Consider the following 16,659-nt stretch of genomic DNA (forward strand, 5'->3'; position numbering starts at 1 on the left):
CCACCTTGATTGGCTGACGATTGTAACGCGGGAATTGCAAACACCTCTCTTCCGATGATGACTGACAGGTGACAGGTCGGAGAATGCGTGCGCTACACAAGTAGTGCGAAGGACGGAAGATGATTAATAACTGAATAAAAAGGCCTAGCCTAAATGAATAAAGAGTAAGGCAAAACAAATAGCTTAGTAGCCTAATGAAACATAGGCCTATGGATTGATGCAGTAGCCTACCTTTGCAACATTATTAAATTAATCTGTCACCATATCCCTAGGCTACGTTTGCAAAGAGGAGAACATTTTAATTTGATTCACAATGAAACCATTTCATTTACATGTTAACAATGAGTAGTTTTGGTTGTTGTTGGTGGCGTTATTGCATCCCTTTTATGAATGCAAAATTGTTCCCTCGCGATTGGAAGCTCCTGTTGCGCATAGGCTACGCATTTCAAAACATTGCAACGTAAAATGCCACAAAAAAGCTGTTTATGAATAGGTCTTAGTGAGTTAGGAGTCCTCTCGACTTAAGCTGTCCCAGACTTAGGTGCTACTTTTAGGTCTAAAATGCTTCGTGAATTACTTTTTGTGAAAAAATTAGGAGTCCTAAAGTTAGGAGTGGCAGGCCCATTATTTTTAGGAGTTGCTCCTAAATTCGCCAAAGATGGTTGATTACGAAGATACTTCCTGAGAGGCCATTTCCTGTCCCTGGACATTTTGGAAAGCCTTATTTTTCTGAGCAATGGATGCACATTTCGGACACGGTATCATTATCTCCAAACCCTCCTCTCTATTTCAGTAGAATGTTGTGATAGAATGACCCTCCAGTCGGGAGAAAATCAACATTAATGAAGGTGTAGGACCAAGTTTATTTTGTACTCCGGCTTGTCTGGCGTGGAACCGAGGCGTTCAAACGTAAGTCATACGTCAGTGACACGGCCCTGTGCAGGCGGGAACTGAACCAGAGCCCGTCTCTGACTGAACTCCACTTTGCCCTCATAGACATGAACTAGGACGACCCATCTTGCTACGCATTCATTATCTTTGGTTAGGAGCTACTTTTAGCCTTAAAATTCTTTGTAAATACGGCCCCTGAATAAAAAGGCCTAGCCTAAATGAATCAAGGCAAAACAAATAGCCTAGTAGCCTAATGAAACATACAGATTGATGTAGTATCTTTGTAACATTATTAAATTATTCTGTTACTATGTCTACATTTGCAAAAGAGAACATTTTAATTTGATTCACAATAATGTTTGATTTAATTTACATGTTGACAACGATTAGCCTAGTTTTGGTTGTTGTTGGTGGCGTTATTGTATGTTAGTTATGCCTACAATGCAAAATTGCTTCCTCACGATTGGAAGCTCCTGTAGCTGCATAGGATTTCAAAACACGGCAAAATGCCGCAGGTATAGGTCTGTGAGTAAGGAGTCCTCTTGACTTCTTTTAAGCTGTCAGAGGTGGGAAGGTGTGATTTGTTGGGGGCAGGGCCGGATAACTGGGCACAAATGTCTGATGCCCCCCCTTCCCCCCAGCCAACGTGAATCGGGTGGTTAGTTAATAGGCCTATCATGAAGATTTTTCCTGCCATCTAAGGCACGAGCGCATCTGTGAGGCCAAGCCTCACCAAGTAGCTTGTTTATTTACAACTAACATTCCATTTAATTAAACTGCTTTATAGGCTATGCCGAAATAGTTTTCAACATTTTGAATATTAGTGTCGGGTGAATTGAAATGTTCTCAAAGTATCCTTATGGCTGAAAGCTGCTTGGGATCCCCCCCGTCAAGCAATATAACCATACAAACGCGCTTCCTGCACTCATTGTTTCAAAAGGAGTAATTTTTGGCTGTAGACGTAATGTTTCACATAGGGTTCATGTCAGTTAATATAAATTAACATTTAAAAACATGTTCAATTATATATTTTTTTCATATATAAGTCGCACCTGACTATAAGTCGCAGGACCAGCCAAACTATGAAAAAAAGTGCGACTTATAGTCCGGAAAATACGGTAGTCTACAAGAAACCTCAGAAATGCATACTTTTATTGTCAGTATGCATTAAGGGTAACCAAAAGTCCTATGGGGAGTTTCCATAGGGCATTACAAAACGCATGAGCATACCTTAGCAAGTAATGATCTAAAGTACTTATTTTTCATTCTACATTGATCTACTGTACTTTTGCACACAGCTTCGCAAGACCTGGTGCTAGGGCTCAGTTATGTTTCTAAAATCATATCAAGTGACCTAGAAGGCTGAAATGTTGTCAATTCAAGATGCTTGTTATCCGGCAGAAAGAAAAAACAATATTCTAGGCTCTGTAACTCTGTGCCAGCGCTTCCTAAGAAACTACAGGATCTTAGCTTTCTAAAGATGTCCAGCATTTGATGGTAGGCCAAAAGAACACCCTCTGAAGTAGGCTGTGCAATGTTGGGGGGGAAAGCCTAGAAATGGCCCAACAGGTTATGGGAAGATTTAAAAAGAGAGACTGGCACTCTTGCACTCTGGTAACATTTGTGTGGTCCAGGTACCGTTGCATAAAAAATTGTTGTCATTCACAAGACTACTTTTACTTTTATACTTTAAAGCAACACCAAAGAACTTTTCCTCTGTCAAACGCACTATTTGTTTATCCAGCACCAGCTTTGCAAATAACAATGTCCACAGACAAGGTAGAATATGTTGCATGATTTTATGAAAGTACGATGTATTGCGACTTCAGATGCAAGTCAAATTTGTAGTTTCTTATGTCTCATTCCATCGAACTACAGATCCGCTACCCGATCTGGCAAACTTACATAGTGCGGTTATAGCCGATAGAGGGCCGCGCAGCGAATGCAGAAGTGCCGTTCACCCTGTTACGAGTTGATGAACCACTGAAACGATTTTGGAAACGTTATTTTAAGGTGCAAAAAACTCTTTGGTGTTGCTTTAAGTACATTTCCAAGCCTGTCTTTGTTACTTTTACTTGAGTAAAGAAGTTAAATCAGTACTTCTACTTTTACCAGAGTATTTTTTAACACAACTACTTGAGTATGGGAAGTGAGTACTTTTGCCATCTCTGGGTCTCTGTCATAATAGTAGCCACAGTGGAGGGAGTGATGAACATTTTAAAACACTCCCCCTCTATCGGATTGTCAGGTTGCTTCCTAACCCCTGACAAAGACCTGGCAAAGTTGACACTTTTTGGACGAAAGTTTCCTTCCCTCCAGTTGACATCCCCGGTCTCCTCCGACGCCTCTTCCTCCAGAGCTGTCAAATTGTCCGGCAACTCCTCGTCAGATGAGTCACTTTCCTCAGGGGCAGGTTCAATGTCCACATCAGAGTCATCATTGGATGTAAAAATAGCTCTGATCTCATCATCAGTAAACTGACGCCTTTTCAAATGTGCCATGATAATCTAATATTATTTATGGTATACTGTATACCAGCCATCACCAAATGGCGGACCGCGGTCCGAGTCCGGACCGTGACGTGATCCTATCCGGACCCAGACCATAATAGCCTAATTTAGATTTTCACGTAAGATTTCAAAGCTGCGCTGAATGTTTCGTTGGTTAGGATAACAGCATTTACTTCAGGAACCATCATTTTGCTTGCTGCTACTCAGCCAGTGAAATCTGTGAATTCTGATAAAGTCGAGTCAGTGAGTAAAGTAGCCTACTTTGGAGAAGAGACTGATAGCCTGAAACGAGCGAGGAGAGGAGACGGGACGAGAAACAATCAGATGGATATCTAAGTTAACGATAAGTAAGTTATTTTCAAATCATCGATTGCTCAAAGAGGAGAAAGCTAGACAGCGAGAACAGAGCTTTATATAACGATACGGGGGCAATACCACGCAAAACTGTCACGTCCGTAACGCCAACTAAATATGGAAGTGACAGTTTTGCGCGGAATTGCCCTGGACCTCTTCTATATATTCTGAGACATGCGATTTTAAGCGCCAATTTGAAGCACCTCTACTAGACAAAGCATATATTTTGTGCAAGCATAGGGTAGGCTAGGCCCATTCAACAGTGAACTGAGACCACAGAATATTTTACGATTTAAGAAGGAAATATGATTGATCCACCACAATCTAGTTAAGCCTACATGCATTCCCAGCTAACAATTTATGGTTTCCAAAACGTTCTGGGAACCATAGTTTTTGGTTTCGGAAACGTTAGTTTTTGGTTCCCAAACGTTACCCTAAGGTTAGTTTTTGAGCAAGTTTTGGTTCCCATGGAAAGTTTGCTGAACGTTCCGGAAACGTTAGTTCTTGGTTATATAAAACGTTCCCTGAACGTTCCCCTAACGTTATCTAAAGGTTGCAAACTTTAGAGAACCTTCCCCTAACGTTCCCCAACCGTTGCAAACTTTAGAAACCTTCCCCTAACGTTCCCTAACTGTTCCCATAACGTTCCCTAACATTTAGGGAACGTTCCCTTCCCTAAATATTGCAACCTTTAGGGAACCCTCCCCTAACATTGCAACCTTTGCATACCAATTACTTTAAACAGCACGAGCAGGAATGCATTATTATATATTAGCAGGAAAGAATGAACAGGCAAAATCGATGGAACTTATAACTTTAATATAAAATTATCAAAAGACAAAAAAAACTATATAAAAGGCCTCTCTGTATATATATATATAAATTAGACTTAGTGTTAGCTAAGTATATTAACATAAGGCATTTGACTTTGGTAGGTGCTACATTCAACAAATAGACACACTGTACAATAGACAACAATATACGTTGTGGCAGATACCAACACAATATACAAAGACATAATACCAATACAAGTACACATGGAGTGGGCTGTTGAGTGCAAAGTAATAGTGCAAATGTAGAGTGCAAGACTTATATTGGAATGATAAAGTATGTAATGGGCAGGTAAACGGTCAAAGTGGGGATGACCCCACTTATCTGCAGTTCAGGAGAGTGACGGCAGTGGGAAAAGAGTTGTTCTTGTGTCTGGTTGTTTTTGTGTGCAGGGATCTGTAGCGCCTGCCAGAGGGGAGGAAGTTAAAGAGTGTGTGTGCAGGATATGTGGAGTCTTTGGTGATGGTCTCTGCCCGCTTAGGTCCCAGAGTACAAGTCCTGGAGGGAGGGCATTTTGTTCCTCCTCTCCTGCAGCTCAGTGACTGTCGAGCAGGACGACAGCAATATGTCATTGACTGGAGCAGAGGGAGGTGACTGGGAGGTCCTTAAGAGCACGAGCAGCTCATCCATCTTCTCCTCAAATGCGTCCATTCGCTGTGCCATGCGGTAATGGTTGTCCTTATTGCTATGGAAAATGGATGGTGTTAGTTTTAGTTGTTAAATACATTATATACCTGCATATGTGAACAGATTAAGTGAGTGTTCTTACCTCTTATTTCCGTCTCCATGGCCAAGCCACCTCCCTCTGTGTGATGAGTCACTTGTGCTGTTTACAAAAAAAAAAAAGTTACTTACTCTCAAGTTCCTTGTCATGAAATTGTATTTACTTGGAAATGGAAAATTCAAAGACACTGTACCTTCAACTGGGTCCCAAGATGAAGTGGCAGGCGTTATAATAGACCCATCCAGCTCTGGGCAATGAGCTGGTTGCCTGTGTGGTGTTGACTCATCTAAAAAGAAAGTAAATATGAATATTGGTCAGTTAATTTATGGTAGGTTTCTTGCACATGACATTTGCAAAAGATAAACCTATGCTGTTACATTAAACAATCGCTAAAAAGAAAAACTCACATGCAGGTGGTGGAGGCAGTGACATCTGCTGACCTAATAAAAGGCAGGAAGAGACAAATACATCAGAACAGTAACATGATATGCACTAGGTTAATAAACATGAATGTCAGTAGTTCCATGGTAGGAAATATGACTCAACTGGTTTTCTTTAATAATACATGTATAAATGTTAACTTACAGACAGGGCTTCCAGGCACCATCCTGGAATGCTTTCTTGCTTGTGGAACGGATTCATCTGAAATAAAAGACCATACAATCTGCACTGATTGCAAAAAGAATATTTGAATTGTGCAAATAATGTAGTCTGTATTTAAGAGGTCTTACCATCACGTGACCATGCACTGCCTTTTGTGGACGCTCGCATCTTCTTCCGCCTCAATGCTAGAAGTGTCCATCAGCCGCTGACATTTTTCCATAGCTTTGGTGTATGAATCTACGTTAAGAGAACAACGTTTTTGTGAGCCAGTAGTAGAGCAAAGCAGTATTTCCATATAGAGAAAACTATTATTGATAGTATTGCAGCAATCAGTCATCTGTACACAACCAGATTTTCTTGACTGGATATTTGGCCCAGCTTTTGACTTGATTTTTGTATTGTAGCCCAGAGAATTTCTAATGGGGAGACACAGCATCCATAGAAATGCATGGGCTTAGTTTGTAAAGCCAGTATGGCAGCTGTGTATAGCCTACTACACACATTCCGCCCCTTCCTGTATGCTTCCCAACAGACCTCTGAAGTTCGCCTACAAAAAGGAACCAAAACTGCCATCTTTGCCTATAAGGAGATCAGGGTGTTAATTTAACCTAACTACCTATGACAAGTTACATTGCAAGTTAGGTCTGGGGTAGCAAAAATCTAAGTTGCTGTCTTAACGTAGGCCTGTTGAAGATCACAGTTAGCCTACCACTCGAAGGCAGAGGACAAACGTGTGTTGAGCAAAATGTCTGCATTTCAGACTTCTTCGTCCCCGGGAGAGTGCAATAATTCTCTCCCCATGTTATTTTCCCATAGCAAAAATTGCAAGATAGGCTACCGGATCTCAGCTTTTTGAAGGCAAAATTCAGAGGTCTATTCACTTGAATCGTCTATCCGATCAACTGTGTTACAAAATGGCCGCCGACAGTGTAGCCTATACATTATCAGTCAGATTATTAGACATTCTCTGACATTATCTATAGCCATCTCTATGGCTCTAGTGTAGCCTACATATGCAGGACTGTTCAGTAGGTTATACCAACTTAAAAAGCATCACCATCTCAGTATACCCACTTAAAATAGACTAGGATTAATTTGGGGTTGATCGATCACAGTATAGCCTACCCACTACAGCTAACTAGCCTACATCACAGTAGCCTAGATCCAGCTACTTACAGTAGGCCTATATCCACTAGCCTACACCACTGCTGCCGAGTGACTTGCCTAAAAGGACTGACTGTACACTAAAACTAATTAAAAGAAACGGTAGCCTAGTGCTATTATTTGTAACATCAACGTGAGCAGGTCAACACGATGACACAAAACATACAATGCTGCAAAACATAACACGTTGAGAACAGCTCAAACAAAGACAAACGAGCAATGTGCTCTGGTAAATTACAAACTTGGCAGAATCGGAATATAACAAAGCCCTACAAATGAAAGGACTTAAGGTTAAACCTCAAACTCTTGCATTACAACCACTAGGCCTACATCATGAAACTGTAACATATTTCACTTACTTTCGTGAGATCGAATTCAAGACGAGTGTAATCCATTCCAAGACTTCTTCCAGCGGCGTTCAAGAATCACGGAATTCAAACAGAGCCCGTTTACGGAAGTCAGGACAAGACTTCAATCGATCACCTGAAAGCAGAGGCGCTGTCTTCCCCCTACTGGCGTGGGGGTAGGCCTACGTGTAAGGGAGAGCCTGTCTGATTGAACTGAAGTGAATTGTGAAATGAAAGAAGTGAATTTTCTTAGTTGTGAAAAGTGTTCTATTGATAGATTTTTGTTTAAAGTTCACCTAATACGTAAAAAAAAGCACAAAAGTATATATTTTGTATTTAGTAAAATTGATATTAGCCTAAAATAAATATTATCTTGATATGATGTTTACCTTACTTAGATTTTATAAGACCAATCATTTGAGTGGATCTAAATCAAGTGACTGCAAACATTTTGTATGTTACTTCAAAAACTGAAATGGAGCTTGTGTTAGTATCGACTATAGCTGTTATTGTCTCCAGTTTCTAAAGCTGATAGAGGCGCAATCAATCACACAATGCCATATAACACATTTAACACGGCATGGAATTGGAATGAATAGAGACGCATTACCATTGACGTCATTGCCACCTAATCAGAAGCCTCGAATGCAAATAATGTAAAATGTGTGAATGTAAAATGGTAATGGTAGGCTACAGGAACAAATGAAACATGTTCTGAATGTATTCTAGTGATAGCAGAAAACTATTATAAAAATGTTATATTTTATTTACCGAAGTATTATTGTTTGTTTAATCCAACGTGAAACTGCAATCGGTTCTGAATGCAGACCAGGCGTCTTCCCCCTACTGGCGTGGGGGTGCACTCAGAACAACCAAAAACAACCAATAACAACTAAACGGGAACGTTGTGTGAAGGTACTGTGCAACCACAGGAGAACGTTTTGGTTGGTTGGTTCCCTTAACGTTTAGGAACGTTAAGAAACCCTTAGGTAACGTTCCCTAACCGTTAGTTTTTGGTTTGGTTCGAACTACCCTTTAGGGAACCATACACTAACGTTCCTGAACGTTCCCTTAACGTTTTGTGTTAGTGGGGTTCACTGCCCAACAACGTGATATTCCTGGGTTTCCAGGATTTCGGGTCAACATAAAAAAACTAAAAAAATTAAATTAAACTTGCTGATTAATGGGTTCAAGGAACCAGCTGTGGAATATCCATCCTTGTCTCAGCTCAAATTTTATTTTAAGTTCACGTTAAGATCTTAAAAATAGCCAAGGCTACTCAGTTTTTCTCCCCAATTAGGCTACTCTTATCTTGCCTTATTTCTCCTCATTTCGAATGTTGCCTTTTAGGCTACTTATTTTATTTCACATTAAACATTAGGCCTAGGCCTACAATCTTCTATTTCTTGAATTTCCCCTTGGGAATCAATAAAGTAGCCTATCTATCTATCTATCTACAACTAGGCTCCATCCATCCATCCTAATATTATACATAGGCTACATACATAGCCTAAACACGCACGTTAAACATTATGATGCTCCGGACCTTTGCTTGAGGAAATTTTCCGTAACTGGACCTCGCTGAAGATTAATTGAATACACCTGCTGTATACTGTCTGTAAAATACTACGATGGTTTTCTGAATGAATGAACTTCGAGATGCCAGTGAAGCACCCGATTTGGTTCCCCCAGAATTCCTGTTTCCTTTACGCCACTGTATTGAAGTTCTTGTGTTGTTGCTAGGTTACCGTGCGTATTCACAGTGCTGTATTGCGTTTTCAGCTATGGTAGCCGACTAGAGCTTCTGTGTAAAGACCTAGAGGGGAAACACAAATTGCATAGGGAACCAAATCGGGTGCTTCACCGGTCGCTGTAATGTTTTGCAATGACGGACATGGTGGATGCACTGCTATTACGCAAATAAGGTTGTGATTATAATGGGACAAGATAAAGATGTATGCACATTTCTTGTGCAAGTTTTAATGTCATGAATGTAGCAAATGATATTCCCTGAGTCGTGCCAGAGCCCGTCTACGGGGAGCCTGGCCACTCCGTATTAAGTCCCATTGTACCGAATTTTGGTTGCAGTTCCACCAGAGTTCCACTGGGGGCGATCGCTATGAGTGCAGAATGAATGGGAGTCAATGGTAGCCAGAAGTCTAGACGCGCCCCTAGCGTCTAGTCTAGCAACTCTCCGTTGGCTTGTGAGCTCCAGAAACCGAAACTTAATCAGGACATTGAAATCGTGTATAGAGTCGTTTGGTGGGCTTAACATAATGATTGATGGCAGAGTTGCAACGGTTTGGCTTGAATTTGAAATTGAACTTGAAAACAAATATCCTATTGCGTCCTATTGCGTGCAGAGGGAATTTGAAAGACAACTGATTATCCCGCCCCTCAGACTGAGCACTGCGAACGGTGAGTGCCCAGACCCTACATTTTAATGTGGGTCTGGCTCGCCAGGCTAAGTCAATGGAGCTAGACGGCTAAATTTGTCTATTTCACCTGATTGTCGTTGAGAAATGTCAGATTTGATTGTAGTTTGTATAACTTCAACATGGGTTATAGGTCAAAAGTTGAATGAACGAGTGAGTACTGATGTCCTTTTGATTTCTTACAGGTTGGGTCGTTGTTGCCCATAACACGCTAGCATTGTGCTAATGAATGACGTCATTGACACGTTTGAAAGGCTTTTTAGAACAATTAAGTGACTTTAAAAATATATAATACTCAACCAAGTGTATTTTCTTTGCCTCCCCTTTCGAATACAATATTCAAATGACTTGACAAAAAATTATATCCCGAGAAAAGTGGATTTTGAGGGGTACAGCTCCATAGACCTCCATTCATTCTGCACTCGTGGACGAGCGCCCTCATGTGGAACCACAGAAGGAACTGCAACCAGTTCAGAAACCGGAAGTTTTCAGAGAGTGGAAGTTCTCCCCTTATTAGACATTCTCTGGTTGTGCGATATTCGAAGCTACACATAGCTTGTGAATAAACAAAGTTTGTTTCTAGCATTCCCTGTGCTTACATTTCACGGTAATTTTGATTTTCATCTTATTAGCCACCAGTGGCCATGAGATCTGACTTAAAGGAACACGGCACCCAATGTCAGTAGTAAATATGTTCTTACCTTAACTTTCACGAGTTGAGTCATACCTCTCCTGTGTCGGTACGTGCACTCAAACACTCTGGGGTAGCATAAATCTAAGTGTGCCGCCTTCACGTACCGGATATCACAGTATCCACTCGAAGGCAGAGGACAAAAGTGTGTTCAGGAAAACGTCTGCATTTCAGACTTTTTCATCCCCGCAAGAGTTTAACAGGTGCGATAATTCAAAATCCCCATGTTATTTCCCCATAGGAAAAATCGCCAGATACCGAAGATGGCAGCTTTTTTGTAGGCGAACTTCAGAGGTCTATTGTACACTACTAAATGTTTTTTGCTACTGTTAGCGGATAGTTTTTGTAACCTATACAATGTTGTGTCATTGACAATCGTAATATAATGCGTTAGTTAGTTTTAAGTTACTGTCAGTTTTAAAAATACCGTTATGGTTTGGTGTTACCTACCCAGAGCAGATGATAGCTAGCAGTCAGTAGGAGCCTCTGTGAGTCCATCTTTCATTTCCCTACAGTACGACAACAAAAGCACTTGAACACAACACACTGGTAAATACCAGTTCACAAATGGAAAATATCATCTTTTCCATAGCACATGAAGGCTACATAAGACGTAATTTACTCCCTCTTCACTTACGACTACACACCTGTACATGGCTCTAATGCCATTGTCAACCTTGCAGACTACACTACGGTGATTGGGAGGAGGTCCAGCACCTAACATCGTGGTGCACTGATAACAACCCGGCTCTCAACACCAAGAAGACCAAAGAGCTCATTGTGGACTTGTGGAAGTCTAAAGCTAGCACACACACACCCATTCTCATCAACGGGACTGAGGTGGAGCTTGTCACCAACTTCAAGTTTCTGGCTGTCCATATCTCTGAGGTCTCTGCCTTCGACTAGAAAGCACTGCAGAGGGTGGTGAAAACTGCCCAACGCATCACCGGTTCCAAGCCATGCTTATTCTCACTCTAACCAGACTGTTCACCCCACTCCCCTCCAGGAGGCGTTACAGGTCTCTCTGCATCCGAACCCGTCCAGAGGAAGCTTCCTCCCTGCGGCTATCACCTACTGAACTCTACCTCAGCATACCGTTGACAACAAACCCCTCAACAGACAACCCCGCCTCACCACAGGTGTGCCTCAGGGATCAGTATTAGGACCCTTGCTTTTCTCTTTACACCACTTCCTTAGGTGAGACTATTCGCTCCCATGGATTTGACTATCACTGTTATGCAGAAGACACTCAACTTTACCTAACTTTCCCACCTGATGACTCTAGCGTTTCCCACCGGATTTCTGCATGCCTTAAGGATATTTCAGCCTGGATGAAAGATCGGCACCTTCAGCTTAATCTCTCAAAAACAGAGTTTTTGGTGTTTCCAGCTAAAACAGCTATTCCCCAACAGATTAACATCCAGCTTGACTCAACTTCACTGACCCCAACTAGATCGGCACGTAACTTGGGCATTGTAATTGATGACCGACTTAACTTCTCTGAGCATGTAGCTTCTATTACAAAATCATGTCGGTTTATGCTTTACAACATTAGAAAGATCAGACCTTATCTGACACAAGATTCCACACAACTTCTTGTTCAGACCATGGTCATCTCTAAGATGGACTATTGTAATTCACTATTAGCTGGCTTACCCGCTTGTGTAATAAGACCATTACAGCTGATTCAGAATGCTGGAGCACGCCTGGTCTTCAATTAGCCAAAGAGGACACATGTAACTCCTCTCCTAGTTACTCTCCATTGGCTCCCTATAGTAGCCAGATTTAAATTTAAATCTCTCACTTTGGCCTATAGGACTGGATCTGCTCCTAGTTATTTTAATTCAATAATCAAGCCTTACATCCCCAACCGCCCACTGCGGTCTTCTGATGAGCGTCTGTTATGTCGACCAGTCATAAAAACTAGGTCTAATTCAAGACTCTATTCCTCAGTGGTTCCATGTTGGTGGAATGAGTTGCCCAGTGCTCTCCGTTCCTGTGGTAGTTTTGGGTCGTTTAAGAGGGGTCTAAAGACATTCCTGTTCAACATGTTCTTAGTTGTTTAAGCGCTTATGTGTTATGGTTTGTATAATATTGTTTTATTTTCATTAGGCTGTTGATTAATTTGACATTATTGTTTATTATTGATATTCTCCTTAAATGAATTATCCGGAGTAAAATGCACTTTAGATCAATTTACGGATGATTGGGAGTACATACGTTGAGTTGACATCAAAATCATGTCATTCGGATGTGTTTTAAGAAAGTTCGATTTTACCGTTTTTAGTCAAAACTCGTTAGCGTGGAAGTGAGAAGGGCATATTATTTCGCCGCTACAAAACGCTATTTTTATACCTCTTCTACAGTTCCAAACATTACACTTACGTGGTAGTGAGTAGAGGGTCCCTAAAGCCAAACCGAAGTATCCCGAGGTCTTTATGTGGTCGGATAGAGAGTCCAGAATGAATTTCATCAAGCCAGTACCTTTCCGGAAATGTTGCCATCGAAACTAGTGGCCAGTAGGTGACACTCAGGGTGGCCAAAAAGATCGATCCCAACGCCCCAGTGCAGTGACGGGACACTGTACTGTAGGAGATGCCGTCCTTCGGATGAGACTTTAAACTGAGGTCCTGACTCACTGTGGTCATTAAAGATCCCATGGCACTTATCGCAGAGTAGGGGGTTCCCTGGTGTCCTTGCTAAATTCCCAACCTGGCTCATTCAATCTAGCCCCCTAATCATCCCCACTGTAATTGGCTCATTCACTCCCTCACTCTCCACCTCAAGCTGGTGTGTGGTGAGCGTTCTGGCACATAATGGCTGTCATTGTTTATACTACATATCCATATTTATTCTGCTCTTATAAGGTTACTGCTAATAATACACTGCATATATTTATATTTCATTTATATTACTGTAAACCAATTGTATACTACTGTCTACACTGCATTATATATCTTGTCCTGTCTATGCACCACCTGACTTTGTATATCACATTGCACTTTTCTGCTTTTTTTGCACTTCAAGTTAGACGCAAACTGCATTTCATTGTCTCTGTACTTGTACTCTGCACAATGACAATAAAGTTGAATCTAATCTGATGTAATTAGCATTGCGCTGCCAAGGCAACTCCAACCTGCTAGTCTGCTTGGCCCCCTCATTGATGCGTACAGCTATATTTTTGTAATACTTCCCTTTACTCAACTTTAAACTATCAGGGGTGACAATAATTGTGAATGCTGTAGATAAAAACACAATGTTCTCTTGTTTTGGTACAATAGATCCCCAAAGATCTGTCTCTATGAACAGATGTTTTATTGTTTTAAATATCAGTCGCATATGTTACAGTACGTCTACTGTAGTGCTTTTTCCACTGAATTTCAGTTATAGTAATTTGTGCATTTGTTGTCTTTTATATTGTGTTCATAATCTAAAGCGGTTGTTAATTATGATGAAAAAAAGACACTAAAACTAGGTTGTACAGTACATGTTCCTTGTTCTGATTTCACACTTGTATGATGCTGAACTCAAGGTGTTCCTATAAGAGAGTCAATCTGCACTGAACAGTGGATGATTTATTCAAAACAATATGAAACACTTTCTGAAAATCCATGTTTGTCTCAATATGCATATGTGATTTAATAAACAATGTGGTGAAAAATATTAAAAGGAAAGTACTTTCCCAAAATTAAAAAGACTTAAAAGGAGCCAGGGTACTTCAGAGATGAACAACATATTAGGTGAAAACTGATAGAACACAGCGGAGACAAAATAACAAATAAAAGGAGCAAAATAACAAAAAAAACAAAAAAATCAAGGTCAAATATGTTTTTTTTCCTGAAAGTTTGGGTAGTTGGTAGAAGACAGTGATTGATCTCAAACTTTTTTTGTTATTTTTTTAATCCAACATTGAATGACAGCAATTTCCTAAATGTAAGAGCACCATTCAAAGCTGCTTGCTTTTGCCATCAGATTAAGTGAAATTCCACCCATAGTGTAAATGGACCTGCAACACTTCTGTAATGCGACAACCAGGGTTTAGTGATGGTGATGTTCCCCAACCTAACATAAATGCAGAATTACACACATCTTTATCAAGTAACACATATTTGGCACAACACAATGCAAGCAAAGACATTTTAAACATGTGGATATATCTATCCAGTGAATTTATTGGATATCTCAATTTATTGTGATCCATTAGTGTTAATTATGGAGTTTAAGCATTTGTAAAGACGGGACCATGACCGCAGTCATGATGGACATTAAGTAAAGTGACGTCCCAGTCGGGAGGAGCGGTAATCTGCCCTAAGCTGGACGAAGGTGTGGAGAAGGTTGCGGTCCAGGTTGGTAAGCTGTTCCCCACAGCATACTTGTTTGAGGTTGTCAGGGGCAACAACAAGCAGATTGCACAGGGCATGAAGTGTATCAAATAGCTGGAGCACCAGTGGAACCTGTTATGAGGAAAAGGCAGATCATTAGTGTGGCAATTAGTTTCTGACACCTTCAGCAAAAATGAATGACGAATGAAATTGACTAGGCACACACTATGAAGGGTCAAACTAAGTAAGGGATAATGGACGACACGGTGGTCTGTTCACATAAGTTAATGCACGGTCGAGGTTGTAAAACGGCCCCGACGCGAAGCGGAGGGCCGTTTAATCCTCGTAGTGCATTAACTTCTGTGAACAGACCACCGTGGAGTCCATTTCCGCTTATTTCACTGTTGCCACTTGCGTTGTGTTCATTTCCTGTTACAATTTAAACGTTTTAATCGCTAAAACTGTCTTGTTTGTAGAACTAATTTCTTCCGACACATATCAACTAATTTCTCAACTCACAGGACAAACTGCCGTTACTAGTTCTAAATGGATTGTTGCTACGGCCAAAGGCCAGTCGTTAGTTCTATCTCTCCCGTTGTCAAGCGGGCGTATCCCAAGATTCTGATGAACTTTAGCTTTGAAACATCGCTTTTACTTAGCCTGCTGTCATCCATCTAGCTAAAAGCCACCTCCGTCATATGCTACAATGTTGCAATGTTCTGAACGTCTGCATTTTACAGCTTGGATGCAACGTGACAGTTCATTTAAACTTCACAACGAGTTTGGCGAATTAATATACAAGTGTGATACGGCCAAAAAAATGGATCTACTTCATAGGTGTGCAGATAACATACGGTTAATGGTCGTTCTAAATTACGTAGGACAATGGGAAATTCAACCAAGCAGTGGAATAATTACTTATAAAGTTACACATCTTTACTATTTCACAGCCATAGCCTAAAATATTAGCACCCCTGCACTTCTGTCAGATAATGCACTACTTCTCCCAGAAAATTGTTGCAATTACAAATGCTTTGGTATTCACATGTTTATTTCTTTTGTTTTGGCTTCCTCAGGCATGTTTTGCCAAACTCCAGACTTTTATGTCTCTGTGTCAACAGTGGGTCCTACCACAGCGTCCCATTTCATTCAGATTGAGACGGATAGTGCGGGCTGACACTGTTGTACCCTGTGTCTGCAGGTCAGCTTGAATTTGTTTGGAAGTTGATCAAGTTTCTTTATCCACCATTCAAACTATCCTTCGTTGCAATTTTTCTATTCTGTCCACATTCCGTAGACATTTTCATGATGTTGCGCACAGTGGACACAGGAACATCAAGATCTCTGGAGATAGACTTGTAGCCTTGATCTTGTCCATGCTTTGCCACAATTTTGGATCTTTAAACTGCTTGTGTCAGACAAAATGTAAAAATCGAAGATGATGGCAATATAGCTGCATTTTCTGAACAATTTTGAGAAATACAGCGGAGGAAATAAGTGGTGAACATGTCAACATTTTGTTCACCTTAACAGGCAATTGTCAGGGGGAGAGGGGGCTGTTGATAGATAAAAGTCTGCACAATGTCCGCCAAGGTTGCCGTGGTCACACTGATAATCAGCTGCATATAAAGGGGTAGATAGTCATTCAAATATTTGGAAATCCTTGGAGAAAACCTCATACTGTCCATAGAAACCAATAGAAATGTAAAGTGGGCCCCGGCCGTGGCGCAACTGGCTGGGGCACCTGCACCGTACACCGGCGACCCGGGTTCGATTCCCGCCCCGTG

General features: G+C 41.0%; 1 protein-coding gene across 1 annotated transcript in view; it reads right to left on the bottom strand.

The window, feature by feature from the left end:
- Positions 1-14,105: 14,105 nt before the first annotated feature.
- Positions 14,106-16,659, bottom strand: part of exoc5 (exocyst complex component 5) — a 68,954-nt gene continuing 66,400 nt past the window's right edge. The window contains exon 18 of the mRNA XM_076275106.1: positions 14,106-15,004. Within this exon, the coding sequence (XP_076131221.1) occupies positions 14,816-15,004 (189 nt within the window). The 3' untranslated portion in view covers positions 14,106-14,815. The remainder of the gene's footprint in view (positions 15,005-16,659) is intronic.

This window comes from Alosa pseudoharengus, unplaced genomic scaffold, assembly GCF_046254945.1.
Source record: "Alosa pseudoharengus isolate Yale_2024_CS ecotype anadromous, Long Island Sound unplaced genomic scaffold, YU_APseudo_1.1 YU_APseudo_1.1_scf_8, whole genome shotgun sequence".
NCBI classification, from domain to species: domain Eukaryota; kingdom Metazoa; phylum Chordata; class Actinopteri; order Clupeiformes; family Clupeidae; genus Alosa; species Alosa pseudoharengus.